The 13,629-nt window shown below is 38.4% G+C and overlaps 1 protein-coding gene and 1 long non-coding RNA gene across 3 annotated transcripts in view; one reads left to right on the top strand and one right to left on the bottom strand.

The window, feature by feature from the left end:
* Positions 1 to 13,629, top strand: part of RNF169 (ring finger protein 169) — a 75,261-nt gene that overhangs the window by 38,235 nt on the left and 23,397 nt on the right. Inside the window, exon 4 of the mRNA XM_060176833.1 lies at positions 6,712 to 6,830. Within this exon, the coding sequence (XP_060032816.1) occupies positions 6,712 to 6,830 (119 nt within the window). The remainder of the gene's footprint in view (positions 1 to 6,711; positions 6,831 to 13,629) is intronic.
* Positions 2,170 to 4,527, bottom strand: LOC132534071 (uncharacterized). 2 transcript variants are annotated; one of them, XR_009545771.1, is made up of 3 exons: positions 4,098 to 4,527; positions 2,883 to 3,687; positions 2,170 to 2,297 (listed from the first exon to the last, which is right to left on the bottom strand). It is a non-coding gene; the product is annotated as an uncharacterized LOC132534071 (long non-coding RNA). The 2 variants fall into 2 exon arrangements; XR_009545772.1 differs by having other exon boundaries at positions 2,170 to 3,687.

Raw genomic sequence — 13,629 nt, 5'->3', positions numbered from 1 at the left:
CTAATTGGGCCAAATTTTGCCTTTTTAAAAAATATATTTATTAAGAAATTACTACAAAGATTGTAAGTGGTTTATCTAACTTACATGAGAAGGCATTAGGGGAGTCTACCAAATGTTCAAATGGATAGTTACAGTTGAGTGATTTTCTTTAGGAAGTTTATACTGAACTGGACATCTGTATCTTGTATGTGCTTAACATATCTTTAGAGTCATATCTTCCAAAATAATTTGTGATTCAGACCTTTTAGTATTTCATATTAACTTTTATTTATTCCCTTTTGTTGCCCTTGTTGTTTTGTTGTTATCATTGTTGTTGGATAGGACAGAGAGAAATGGAGAGAGGAGGGGAAGACAGAGGGGGGACACAAAGATAGAAACCTGCAAACCTGCTTCACCACTTGTGAAGTGACTCCCCTGCAGGTGGGGAGCTGGGGGCTTGAACCAGGATCCTTGAGCCAGTCCTTGCACTTTGCGCCACCTGCGCTTAACCCGTTGTGCTACCGCCTGACTCCCTTTAGATTAACTTTCTAACAAGCCCAAATCAGGAAAAATTTACCATATGCAAAGACAAGCAGCAAAGAAGAATAGAAAAAAAAATCTATGAACGGAAAGAATTCTACCTTTTAAATAGCTCCTAACATTGTATCAGATTATACCATATTGACTATACTATTTCACTTTTCTATTTTTTGGCTTACTTTTTTTTTTGTCTCCAGGGTTATCGCTGGGGCTCAGTGCCTGCACTATGAATCCACTGCTCCTAGAGGCCGGTTTTTTTTTTTTTAATTGGATAGGACAGAGAGAAATTGAGAGAGGAGGGGAAGATAAAGATAGACACCTGCAGACCTGCTTCATCTCTGTGAAGTGACCTCCACCTCTGTAGGTGGAGCCAGAGCTTGAACCAGAATCCTTGCTGAGTACTTGCACTTCTTATTCTGCGCACTTAAGCTGTTGCACCACTGCCTGGCCCCATTAGCTTACTCTTTTTAAAAACATTTTTCCTGAACTTCAAAAACCAATATGCTATTTAAGCTTTCTTTGATCAATAGTATTAAACTTACATGTATGTGGGCTTTTAAATTCCAGTAAATAATAATAATTATTATTATCTATTGTTAAAGTTTTAGGTGCTTCCTTCTTACAAGGTGTTAATTTTCTTTTTTTTTATTTATTCCCTTTTGTTGCCTTTGCTGTTTTGTTGTTGTTGTTGTTGTTATTATTGTTGTTGTTGTTGGATAGGACAGAGAGAAATGGAGAGAGGAGGGGAAGACAGAGAGGGGGAGAGAAAGACAGACACCTGCAGACCTGCTTCACCACTTGTGAAGTGACTCCCCTGCAGGTGGGGAGCCAGGGCTTGAACCGGGATCCTTATGCCGGTCCTTGAGCTTTGCGCCACCTGCGCTTAACCCGCTGCGCTACAGCCCGACTCCCAAGGTGTTAATTTTCTAACACATTCAGTGTAATATACATGAAATGCTTTTTTACTCGTGATGCTCTGTTCAGTGAGAATTGCAAAAGCGAAAAGGCTGCTATTTAGCTAGGAAGGAGAGAATAAAATATGAGCTTTAAAGTCTGTAACCCTGCTTCATTTTGACAGATTTCTATTAGGGACCTCAGACAAAACAGAAACTTTCATTTTGATAGATTTCCATTAGGGACCTCAGACAAAACAGAAACTTTCATGTTAGGACAATCCAATATAGACAAAGCTTACCCTTCACTATAGTCCTATGATGGAAAGAACCTCCTATTTTTGGACTTGCTAGGCCTGGGTTTTCTCTAGGAAATTACCTCTAGTATTAATTTATGTCAAGATTGGGAAATGGCTCTTATTTATTTCTTTTGCTACTACCACCTTTGAAAACTAAAAGTCAATCACCCAAATTTTAATCTTAAAAGCCATCAGGAAGTACAAATTCTCAGACTCATTTTTTAAATTTTTTATTTATAAAAAGGAAACACTGACAAAAAATCATAGGATAAGGGGTACAACTCCATACAAATCCCACCACCAGAACTCCGTATCCCATCCCCTCCCTTAATAGCTTTCCTATTCTTTATCCCTCTGGGAGTATGGACCCAGGGTCATTATGGGATGCAGAAGGTGGAAGGCCTGGCTTCTGTAATTGCTTCCCCACTGAACATGGGCATTTGCAGGTTGATCCATACTCCCAGCCTGTCTCTCTCTTTCTCTAGTGGGATGGGGATCTGGGGAAGCAGGACTCTAGGACACACTGGTGGAGTCGATTGCCCTGGGAAGTCCGGTTGGCATCATGGTAGCATCTGGAACCTGGTGGCTGAAAAAAGAATTAGCATATAGAGCCAAACAAATTATTGGCTAATCATGAACCTAAAGGCTGGAATAGTTCAGATGAAGAGTTGGGGAGGAGGTCTCCATTTTATAGAGTGTAGTCCTATTTTAGTTATATTCCAAAGAGCCTATAATTTGATCTGATCTGGGGCCCATATTCAGCTTAGGAGCATATGTGACCTCTGCATCTCTATAGATCTGAGCTCACATTCTGTGGTCATGAGTAGGAATGTTCCAAGCTGCCCCAATTTCAGGACCCATCTTCCTCAGGTGGAATATAGAGTATGTTGTCCAGCTTCCCTTCATTGTAGATCCACGTTGGGGGCAAGGTCCTATGGGGGCCCACAAAGGGATCTATTGTGTTGCTCTTGATAGAGATGACCAGTGACAATGGAGAGAGGGATCTATTTGAGGTCTAGGCCCATCATGTCTCAGACTCATTTTAATTGACAATGACTGGCTTTACAAAATTTTATGTAAAAATATATCAAGGGGGCTGGATGGTGGCATATCTGATTAAACGCACATAGTACAATGTACAAAGACGCAGGTTTGAGTCCCCAGATCCTACCTGCAGGGAGAATGTTTCACAAGCTGTGAAGCAGGTCTGCAGGTATTTATCTTTCTCTCTCCCCATGTTCTCTCAAGTTCTCTCTGTTCTATCTAATAAAACAGAAAAAAAACACACATTGAAAAAATCAGATAAAATAAGACACTTCAAGTTTTATATTTTTGTGATTTGCCTATTATTGTTTGCTTTTGTATTTTTTGAAGATTTTAAATGGCTCTAATTTTCTTTGAATATGTCTTATGAGTTTCTGGTATTGTACAAAACATTTCATTTAGCTTAGTCAAGTCTTCATTCAAATTGGGATCCAAGAGAGCTCAAGTGGTCTTCGTGGAAAGCCAGCTGAAGAATTTTATTTTATGTAGGGAACGTGAAGAAGGTTAGAGATGGACTAATCATTTCATTCTTCTGTCCCAGTACTTGTGTGATTGATTCCTTACTTCCTGTGGAAGTAAGTGAGAACTCTTCACCCCAACATTCAGGGGTTTTGTTTATGTAATTTTTTTTTTATCACCTGGGCTTTACTGTTCCAAGATTTTCACATAGAGACAGAGAGGCAGAGAAAGAGTGAAATAGACCACAGCATTGAAGCTTCCCTCAATTCAGTAGGGACTAGACTTGAACCTGAATTGTGCACATGGCAAAGCAGCGCCATTCAGGTCCTTAGTTTTAGTTTAGATTATCTTTCTAGTGAACTTAGGTGTTAACTTTCTCCCATATACATACATAATTGGAGACACACAAACACACACACACACACATACACACACACACACACACATTTCCCTATGCTTTCTCTCTTTAGAGTCTTTACTCTTGGATTTTCTTTTTTTTTTTTTTAATTTTTTATTTAAGAAAGGATTAATGAACAAAAACATAAGATAGGAGGGGTACAACTCCACACAATTCCCAACACCCAATCTCCATAACCCACCCCCTCCCATGATAGCTTTCCCATTCTCTAGCCCTCTGGGAGCATGGACCCAGGGTCGTTGAGGGTTGCAGAAGGTAGAAGGTCTGGCTTCTGTAATTGCTTCCCCACTCAACATGGGCGTTGACTGGTCGGTCCATACCCCCAGTCTGCCTCTCTCTTTCCCTAGTAGGGTGGGGCTCTGGGGAAGCGGAGCTCCAGGACACATTGGTGGGGTCTTCAATCCAGGGAAGCCTGGCCAGCATCCTGGTGGCATCTGGAACCTGGTGATTGAAAAGAGAGTTAACATATACTCTTGGATTTTCATCTCATTGGAGTTCCATTACATATTGAAAGGCTATTCCATTTCAAAAGCTGTCACCTTCATAGAAACTAAAGTGATTCCTCACTTGTATCCACACTCTCCTCTGCAAACCTTTGCCACCCCCACCTTTTTCATTTTTATAGGACTTATTTTATTCTCCCTTACATATGGTTACTGTGTGTTCTGTTTTGAAACAGTTTAGTATAATCGTGATAGTCATATTAAATGTAATAAAGAGGAAAGTGAAAAATCGCATGCATAGAGATAACCCTAGTAAACATTTTGGTAAATGTCCTTTTTAGCTAAGTATACACATACTATATATTGTTTTCTTTTCAGAAACTATAATCAATGTTTATATACTGTTGAATAGCCTCTACAAAATAAACTGTTGGGATTAAGAGGTGGCACACTTCTTAGAGCCAGGTTCGAGCTCACAGTCCGCACCGCAGAGAGAAGCCTATGAGCGCTAAAGCAGTGCTTCAGGTGTCGCTCTTTTTCTTCTTCTTCTAGTTCCCCTTCCCCCTCGATTTCTCTCTCTCTATCCAATAACTAAATAAGTGAAATATTTAAAAAATAAAACAAATTGTAACCATGAATTCCTTTCCATTTAAATAAAAAACACATCATTACTTAGTGATTTCAGTACTTTTAACTATAAATTTATGTAATTAAACTCCTGTTGATATTTTCCTTAAATCACTACTGTCATGAAATTCACTTGTCTTACATGTTCATTACAATACATTACAAGAAGTGAAATGGCCATCTGAAAAGGAGTATGGTATAAAAGAATTTTGGAGAAGCCAGGCAATGGCACACTTGATTAAGCACACATTACAGTACACAAGGACTCAGGTTCAAGCCCCTGGTCCCCACCTGCAGGGGGAAAGCTTCACAAGTGATGAAGTAGGGCTGCAGGTGTCTCTCTGTCTGTCTTTCTCTCCCCCCAATTTCCCTCTAAGATTTTTGGTATTGATTGCTTAGCTGGACTTCAGAAAATATGAGTATAGTTATACTTCCACTAGTAGTAGATGAAAATATTAAACTAATTCTATCACATCCTTACCAACTCTGGACCCTGATGGCAATAAAAAGAACTCTCACTGAATTGTGGGACTTATAGGACATATTTTATTCTCCCTTACATATATTTACTATGTGTTCTGTTTGGAAACAGTTCAGTATAACAGTGGTAATCAGACTAAGTGTAATAAAGAGGGAAGTGAAAATTTTTAGATCCTTATTGTGTATTTTATGCAAAAATTATATCCAGAGGAAATTTCAGTTATAAATTGAAAGACTCATAAACAAACTCCAAAATAAAATGAAGGTAAATGAGTGTGTATCAACTATATGAGAAGCCCGACTTTCAGGGTATTTAGAAGCCCTTACAGAGAAATTGACATTTAAGACCATGAAAGGCCACTGTGTAGACAGGCAGAGAATATGGAATGGGAATTTTAGGCAAAGTGTGTAGCTTGTCCAAGGAATAAGATATTTTAAAAATCATGATAATAACTGTAGAAAGTAGAATGTAATTTGGCTACAGTAAAACTCAAGAAGTTGGGAGCTGGGTGGTGGTGCACTTGGGTTAAGCACACACATTACGGTGTGCAAGGACCTGGTTCAAGCTCTGGTCTTCACCTACAGAGGGAAAGCTTCATGAGCAGTGAAGTGGTACTACAGGTGTTTTTCTGTCTCTGTCCCTCTCTGTCTTTCCTGTCGATTTCCCTGTCTCTATCCAATAATTAAATAAATAAATAATAACTAGTTAAGAAAAACTCAAGAAGTTTCCTCTGTGGGAACTAGTGGAAGCAATGATATAAAAGAAAGCAGAGTCTAGTTTGTAAAAGTCATTATGTCATGCTAAGGTGTTTACACTTTATCCTGATGTCAACAGTTAAATAGAAAAAAATAGGAATCTGCCTGTGTGGTTGGTGGTATGGTCAGGGAAGAAAGGCTGAAAAGAGTGACAGCAATTAGCAGATTGTAATAGTCCAGCCAGGATGATGAGAATCTAAGGAAAGACACTGAGAATGAGTATGAATGGACAAGTCAGATCTAGGAGACATTTTAGGAATAGCATGGGGCCAGTTTGGGTGTTCCATATTAAAATACTAATATTCTGGATTTACTCACTAATTACTTAGTTTGAGATTCAATTTTCCATCTGTAAAAAAGAGATAATAATACCAGCATATAAGGACTATATGAAATATACTGACATTGTGATAATAAAAGTATATGAAAAATGTTTATAGATGTTGGAATACTCAATATCTCTATATAGTGTTAGTAGTACTTTGAAATAAAGAGTCACAGATTACACTAAAGTTACTAATGTTAGTTGGTTGGCAGTGGAATTACTAGAAGTAGGTAGAAGAAAAGTGGTAAATTTCATTTTGGATCTGTTGAGTTTGAGCTACAGTTTGGATATTTAGACTGAGGTCTCCAGAAGGTAGTTAGAAATACAGATTTGATCTCAGAAAGAAGTGACATATAGTAGAAAGAAAGAATAGAAACAGTAGTGAGGGGAGGAGATTCTGTGGGCATCCCAAATGGACAGTGTTGTTGTCTCCCTTGTCTCCTGCCAGTGTCCTGCACGTCTCTCAGACTCAGAGAACGAAGAACCTTCCCGAGGCAAGATGGCACAGACACATCGCTCTGCATTTGTTTCCAAGAACAACTCCTACTCCTTAGCTTTCCAGGCAGGGTAAGAGACTGATACTGAATTCAGTCAGGGTTCTTTCATTTTGGGGTGTCAAACAAAAGGGAGTGGGGAAGCAAAAGTGTTTGTGGTAGCTAATTTGGGGGAGATGGAAGCAGGGAAATGAACTGGTAACTCATTTTCAAATAATGGATTAGGGACAAAGGGCTGACCAGGCTGAGATATTTATTTTGTGTGAGAAAAAGAGTCTAATATGAGTGAAAGAGAGAGAGATGGGCTCAGAGCACCACTCCAGCATGTACAGAGCCGGGGTAGAACTAGGAACCTCAGGCTGGCAGGTACTGTGTTCTACCAGTTGTTCTGTTGTCCACCTTTCTGACCTGAGTTTATAGAGAAAAGTAACAGTATTTCTGACATCCTTAGGGTGTAAAGTTGTGATAATTGCTGTGCTACAAAGTGTGAAACTAGATACTGGGAAGAAACATCAAAGTCTTCTTTAGCAGACAATATCCATGGATTCTTTCTGTGGATTTTTTTCTCTTAGTTAAAAGTGAGAAGTTAATTTTATTTTCACTGACTAGAATTAAAATATGCCCTGATAGACTTTTAAGAGGGTAGACTGAGAATTTATCTAGATCCATGTCAAGAAATAGCTTGATCTTTTAGCTTTTGCCCTGGGAAGGAAGAAGGAAGGAATTAGATAGGTGTTAGATAATATGAGAAATAATGAGGGGTTAGATAATGGAAGTATGAAAAAAAGGAAGGAAGGTGGAAGGGGAGAGGGAAGTTGAGAAGGAAACAAAGATGGATGGATGGATGGATGGATGGATGGATGGGAAAAAAGGGGGGAATCATTTGACAGATATATTGGGAACAACTACTCTCTGTTTTACTTCCTATTTTAATAGAGATGGAAGTTCACAATCTTTACCCCATTTTGCTGTCTTTGTTTATCTAAAGTTGGCATTGCTCATTGCTGTTTCTAGGGTTTCTTACCTTCCTACCTACACTATGAAACACTTCTCTCCCTCTCTCTCCTCCCCCTTTTGCAGTCCCTATAGACATATATCTATATCGTTTTCCATCTAAAGGCTTTTTACAACTAGGTACTAATAAATATGACTCCCCCCACCAAGCTACCAGGATTTGAAAAGCTATATAGTATGTCTGTCATAATCTCTAGTGTAGCTTTTGTTTGTTTGTTTAATCTGAGTCCTTTTTATGTTTGCTCTTTTAAAGTATTCTGACTTTCCTACTATTTCTAAGTAAAATTTACTAAACCTACCCTTTCTTAAATGCTCCCTTCTCTAAGATAGGCCTTCCCAGTAATACCCTTTCCTAGAGTATTTACTCACTTGGGCATAATGGTTACACAAAGGGACTCTCATGCTTGAGGCCCCAAAGTCACAGGTTCAACCCCCCCCACACACACACACCACCATCAGCCAGAACAGAGCAGTGATCTGGTTAAAAAAGAAAAATATATATATTTATTCACTCATTTGACATTTGTTGAATGGCCACTAAGGTTTGGTTGGTGAATCAAGACCCAATAAGTCAGTGTCCTTTACATTTATGATGACTATAGAACTCTTACATTATGTATATGAGTTTGAACTATAGTCCTCTAAAGTTTGAAGGGTTATTTGACTAAAACTTGTTAGCTGATTGTGTACTATATATACCCCAACACAGCAGACTTATTTTAAGGATTATGAGATGGAGCTACTGAAAAGAGAAAAAAGTCATGTTATGCACAGTAGTCAACAAAACAAATAAATGTTACTTTAGGCTACCTATGACTAGTTAATTAATATTTCATAATTTGAAATTCTTAGAAAGAATATATTTTAAAGTACAATGTCAAGACCAAATTTCATCAATTAGTTGGTGTAGATATTAAACAGGTGAAATGCTACCAGTTTCAGTTTATACCCATATAATTCATTCATTCAAAAGGGGTAGCAGGCTAATATCTTTAGGCTTTTTTTAGTCTTTTAATTTAATTTATTATTGGATAGAGACAGAGAGGACTTGGAAGAGAGAGATAAAGAGGGAGAGAGACACCTGGAGCTGTACTTTACCACTCGTGAAGCATTCCCCCTGCAGGTGGGACCAGAGGCTTGAACCAGTGTACTTGTGCACTGTAATGTGTGAGCTCAACCAGGTGCATCACCGCCTGACCCCCTCAGGCTGATACCTTTATACATAAATGTCTTGCAAAGAACTTAGAAAATTCTTCTTGAAAGGGAAAACACAAAGTCTTTATGGAGGGATATCCTTCTGAAGATGTATGGTTCTGTAATATATCTTCTTTTCCTGCTACTCAGACTCTCCTTGCCTTACCCTACCTCTCATTCCACCATAAAGTGACTCTGATATAGGAAAGCATTAACATTTTACTGTCAAGAAATATTAGGGATTAACATTGCACATTGCTAGACTTCAGCGTTCATTTTTTTTCAAAGTGTGTGGATTAAAACCAATTATAAGTATCACTATTAAAACAGTTAGTTGGATTTATAGTGTTATGATAGGAAATTGTCTGGTGTTATCATGGAAACCTTAGGTTGGAAAATCTGTCATACTACTGTAAGTTAAATCCTTACAAGAAAACATTCCTTACAAGAAAATGTTTTACTTCCAAATGATATTTAGGAAAACACTATGGAATTGATAGTGGCAACAGTGAGGTGTGGCATATGTGTATGTTTTTAAAAAAGAATTAGCATGACTGTGTGTCTGTAAACTTAAAATGGTAAATTTTATAATCACAGATACAAGACCTGTTTTGGTTTGACAAAACTTAGATTGCTAGAATAGTAGGAAATTACAAAAATGAAGCATCTGGGGAAATAGCTCAACTGGTAGAACATGGACTTATATACCTGAGTCTCCTGTTGATGCCCAGTAGTACCACATCTAACAGAGTGGCTTATCTCTTTTAATTATTTTTATTTATTTATTTTAAGATTATATGATTATTATTGGGAGGATTAATGGTTTATAGTAAATCAAGTTTTTGGTACATGTATAAAATTTCTCAGTTTTCTGCAAAACACTCTCACCCCCAGCCTACGTCCTCTTCCACCATCTTGCACTAGGACCTGAAAACACACTCCCACTCCCCCAGAGTCCTTTCCTTTGGTTCAATACACCAAGCACGGTGCAAGTTCTGCTTTGTGTTTCCCTTTCTGTTCTTATTTCTGAACTTCTGTCCATGAGTGAGATCATCCATATTTATCCTCTTTCTGATTTATCTCATTTAACATGATTCCTTCAAGCTCCATCCAAGATGAAGTAAAGAAGGTGAATTAATCATTCTTAGTAGCTGAGTAGTATTCTGTTGTAAATATATCTATACCACAACTTTCCCAGGAGTGGGTTATCTCTTTTTCTAGCTCTTTACAAAATAATTAATATTGTTCATAGTTTTGTATTGTTTCAAAGGAATGTTTTATACAGTTAAGGAACAACAGAAGAATACATGTTTTATCTAAGTTCTAAAGAAATCACATAGGTAGATGCTCTAAAAGCTTTTAAAACTGTATTTCGGGGAGTTGGGCGGTAGTGCAGTGGGTTAAGCATACGTGGCGCGAGACGCACGGACCAGTTTAAGGATCCCGGTTCAAGCCCCCGGCTCCCCACCTGCAGGGGAGTCCCTTTACAAGTGGTGAAGCAGGTCTGCAGGTGTCTACCTTTCTCTCCTCCTCTCTGTCTTCCCCTCCTCTCTCCATTTTTCTCTGTCCTATCTAACAATGACGGCAACAAGAATAACTACAACAATAAAAAACAACAAGGGCAACAAAAGGGAATAAATAAATAAATAAATATTTTAAAATACAACAACTGTATTTCAATCAAATGAGTCTACCATTTGTTTTACTAACTTACCTTACAGATGTTTCTTTCTTGAACCCAAAAGCAAAAGCATAGAGGTAAGCGTGAGTTGTCCTTAGAAAAGAGTTATTTAGGAATTCATCAATAGATCTTGGCCATGAGTCTTGCTAGTAGCTCAAAGTATTTTCCTTTAAGTAATTTGAAGTCACACATACTTGCAAAGTTATATATGGGAAATGACCAAATAATGAGAGAGAAGGAAGTTTTAAGAGAAACAGAAGTGCAATGCTGATGGTGGTGGTGGTGGTGTGTGTATGTGTATTGAGGGAGGCAGAAAGGAACTGAAAGAAGTCAAAAATGAACCTGGTTATTAAAAGGACAAATCTTGTTAAAAGTAATAGGAGATGGTTAGAACAGGAAGATAGCTTATGAAGATACAATATTGGAACTTAAGAAGAGAGGTGTAGTGATATCATTGTCATTTTTTTTTAAGATTTTTTTTTTTTTGCCTCCAGGGTTATTGCTGGGGCTCATTGCCTGCAGTACGAATCTACTGTTCCTGGAAGCTATTTTTTCCCTTTTGTTGCCCTTGTTGTTTATTATTATTGTTGTTGTTATTGCTGTCATTGTTGTTGGATAGAGCAGAGAGAAACTGAGAGAAAAAAGACACACCTGCAGACCTGCTTCATTGTTTGTGAAGCAAACCCACCTGCAAGTGGGGAGCTGGGGTCTCAAACCGTGTTCCTTACTCTGGTCCCTGCTCTTCATGCCATGTGTGCTTAACCTGCTGCACTACCACCTGCCCCCCTTTGTCATTTAGAACAGAAATATTTGGGTGGTTTTCAGGAGGCTGGCAGGTTGGTTAAGGAGCAGCCTGATGGGAACTAGCCTTCTCCCAGTGCTTCTTGCTGTGGTGAGCATTTGCATGCCTCATTGCATTTAGCTCTCACATGACTCCTTCAAATTTTGTGTATTCCCATTTTTCAGCTAAGTAAAATGAAATTTAAAGAAATTAACTCATCATTTAAAACTCACCTTGGTAGAATGACAGAGGTGAAATTGGAACTCAGCTCTTTTTCAACCCCAGAACTTTCTGTCAAACAACAGGCAGAACCCTGGGACAAAAGAGCCTTGTGTGAGAATTGTTGTCTTGAAGTGATCTACCTCTACTAAAGAAAGCAACCTTTCTTCTTTTTTGGTACAATAAATTATGCTCTCTTATTCCAAAAAGATACATGACTAATACCAAAGTGTATAAGAAACTGTACAGTAGTCATGTGTTAGGGGACCTCAGTCCTTTTGAATGCTGCTAAGCCTATGGAATAAGCTGTAGAAACAGTGTGTCTGCCCATCACAAAAAGGATATTATTGTATGTCCACAATAGGCAACTATATAGAGATAGAAAGTGAAGCAAGAGGGCATAATTTATTGGTGCACTTGGTTAAGTACACATAGTACTATGCACAAAGACCCGCCAAGGACTCAGGTCCCAGCCCCCACTCCCCACCTGCAGCAGGGATGCTTCAGGAGCACTAAAGCTAGTCTTCAGTTGTCTATCATTCTCTCTCCCTCTATCTGCCACCTCCCCCCCACAATTCCTACTCTGTCCTAATAAAAGAAAAAGAAAAAAAATGACTGCCGGGAGCTGTGGATTTGTAGTGCTGGCATCCACCCCAGGAAGCAAAAGAAAAAAGTCAATCAATCCTAGGTTTCTTACGTAGAACCACCATAAGCCAGAGATGAGCAGTATTTGGTTAAGAAGTAAAAATAGCAACAACAAAAGTGAATCAGTGGTTGTGTAGGGTAGAGGAGAAAAGGGGTTGGAGGATGACAGCTAAAGAGTGTGAGATTTCTTTATAGATGTGAGGGAGGCATTCTAATATTGTAGTGATGATTAAAGTAAAGAGATGGAAGACACCTACTGGATGATTTCATTCGTGTAATCTGGAGAACTGATAAACATAAACTTGCAAAACAAAAACAAGCAAATTGTCTCTAAGATTGTAAGAACTACAGTAGTTATCTTTGGGAGAGTAGGGGCACAGAACTTTGCTAGTGGGTGTGGTGTGGGACTATGTACACTGACTGTAATCTAACAATCTTGTAGCCTACTATTAATCACAAATTAAAAAATTAATATATATATATAAATGGCTTGAAAAATAAAATATAATGAAATGAAATTGCAGATATGTGACTTTCAAGTGTAAAAATAACTTTGTGACTAATAATAAAACCATTAAGTTGTACACTTATCTTAAAAAATATTTATGCTAGAAAGGAGAGAGGACCAGACCATCACTCTGGCACTTGTGATACTTGTAAACTCTCTGTGCCACCTCCCAGACTGCAAAACTATACACAGGCAGGTTACCCAGACTGTAAACATACAAAAGAAGGATCACAACAAATCATATTTGCTTCTTGGCACATAGGTACTACTAAGCCTTAGGAAATCGATTATTTGATTCATGCGCGCGTGCGTGTGCGTGTGCGTGTGTGTGTGTGTAAGGGGGGCATCTTTGTATTTAGGGGCTCCCCAATCCTAGACTTACTGGTGGAGCCATTTAGCTTTGTTAAAATTTGATTAAGAAACTAATGGGTTGGTGAGTAGCTGAGAAAGTGATGAGAGGGAACTGTTGTACAGACTAATGTTTTATATCATGCATTACCATTTGAAAATGTTTTAAGCTTTTTTTTACAAGCATTTAATCTTCTAACTTTCCAGCTGCATGTTTATACTGGCTGTTCTTCCTTTTCTTTGTAAGTCAGACTCCTTGTGGTTGTGGGTATTTATAGCTAACTAGACATCCCAGAAACCATCTGGCCTCTTGGCAGTGGAAATTTTAAGCCAGTTGCTTTTCAGACAATGTTGCTTTCTCTTTATGACTTAATTATGTGTTTGGAACAGAGAGAGATCTTCCCTAGGCATTCTGGATCTGTTCTATGATTTGGCAGGGTAGCATATAAAAATCAGTGTGTTGTGGTCAAAAGAACCACAAT

This window comes from Erinaceus europaeus, chromosome 17 (genome assembly GCF_950295315.1).
Source record: "Erinaceus europaeus chromosome 17, mEriEur2.1, whole genome shotgun sequence".
Lineage (NCBI taxonomy): Eukaryota > Metazoa > Chordata > Mammalia > Eulipotyphla > Erinaceidae > Erinaceus > Erinaceus europaeus.
The sequence above is the reverse complement of the archived record's forward strand: the minus strand, read 5'-3'. Positions and strand labels throughout refer to the sequence as shown.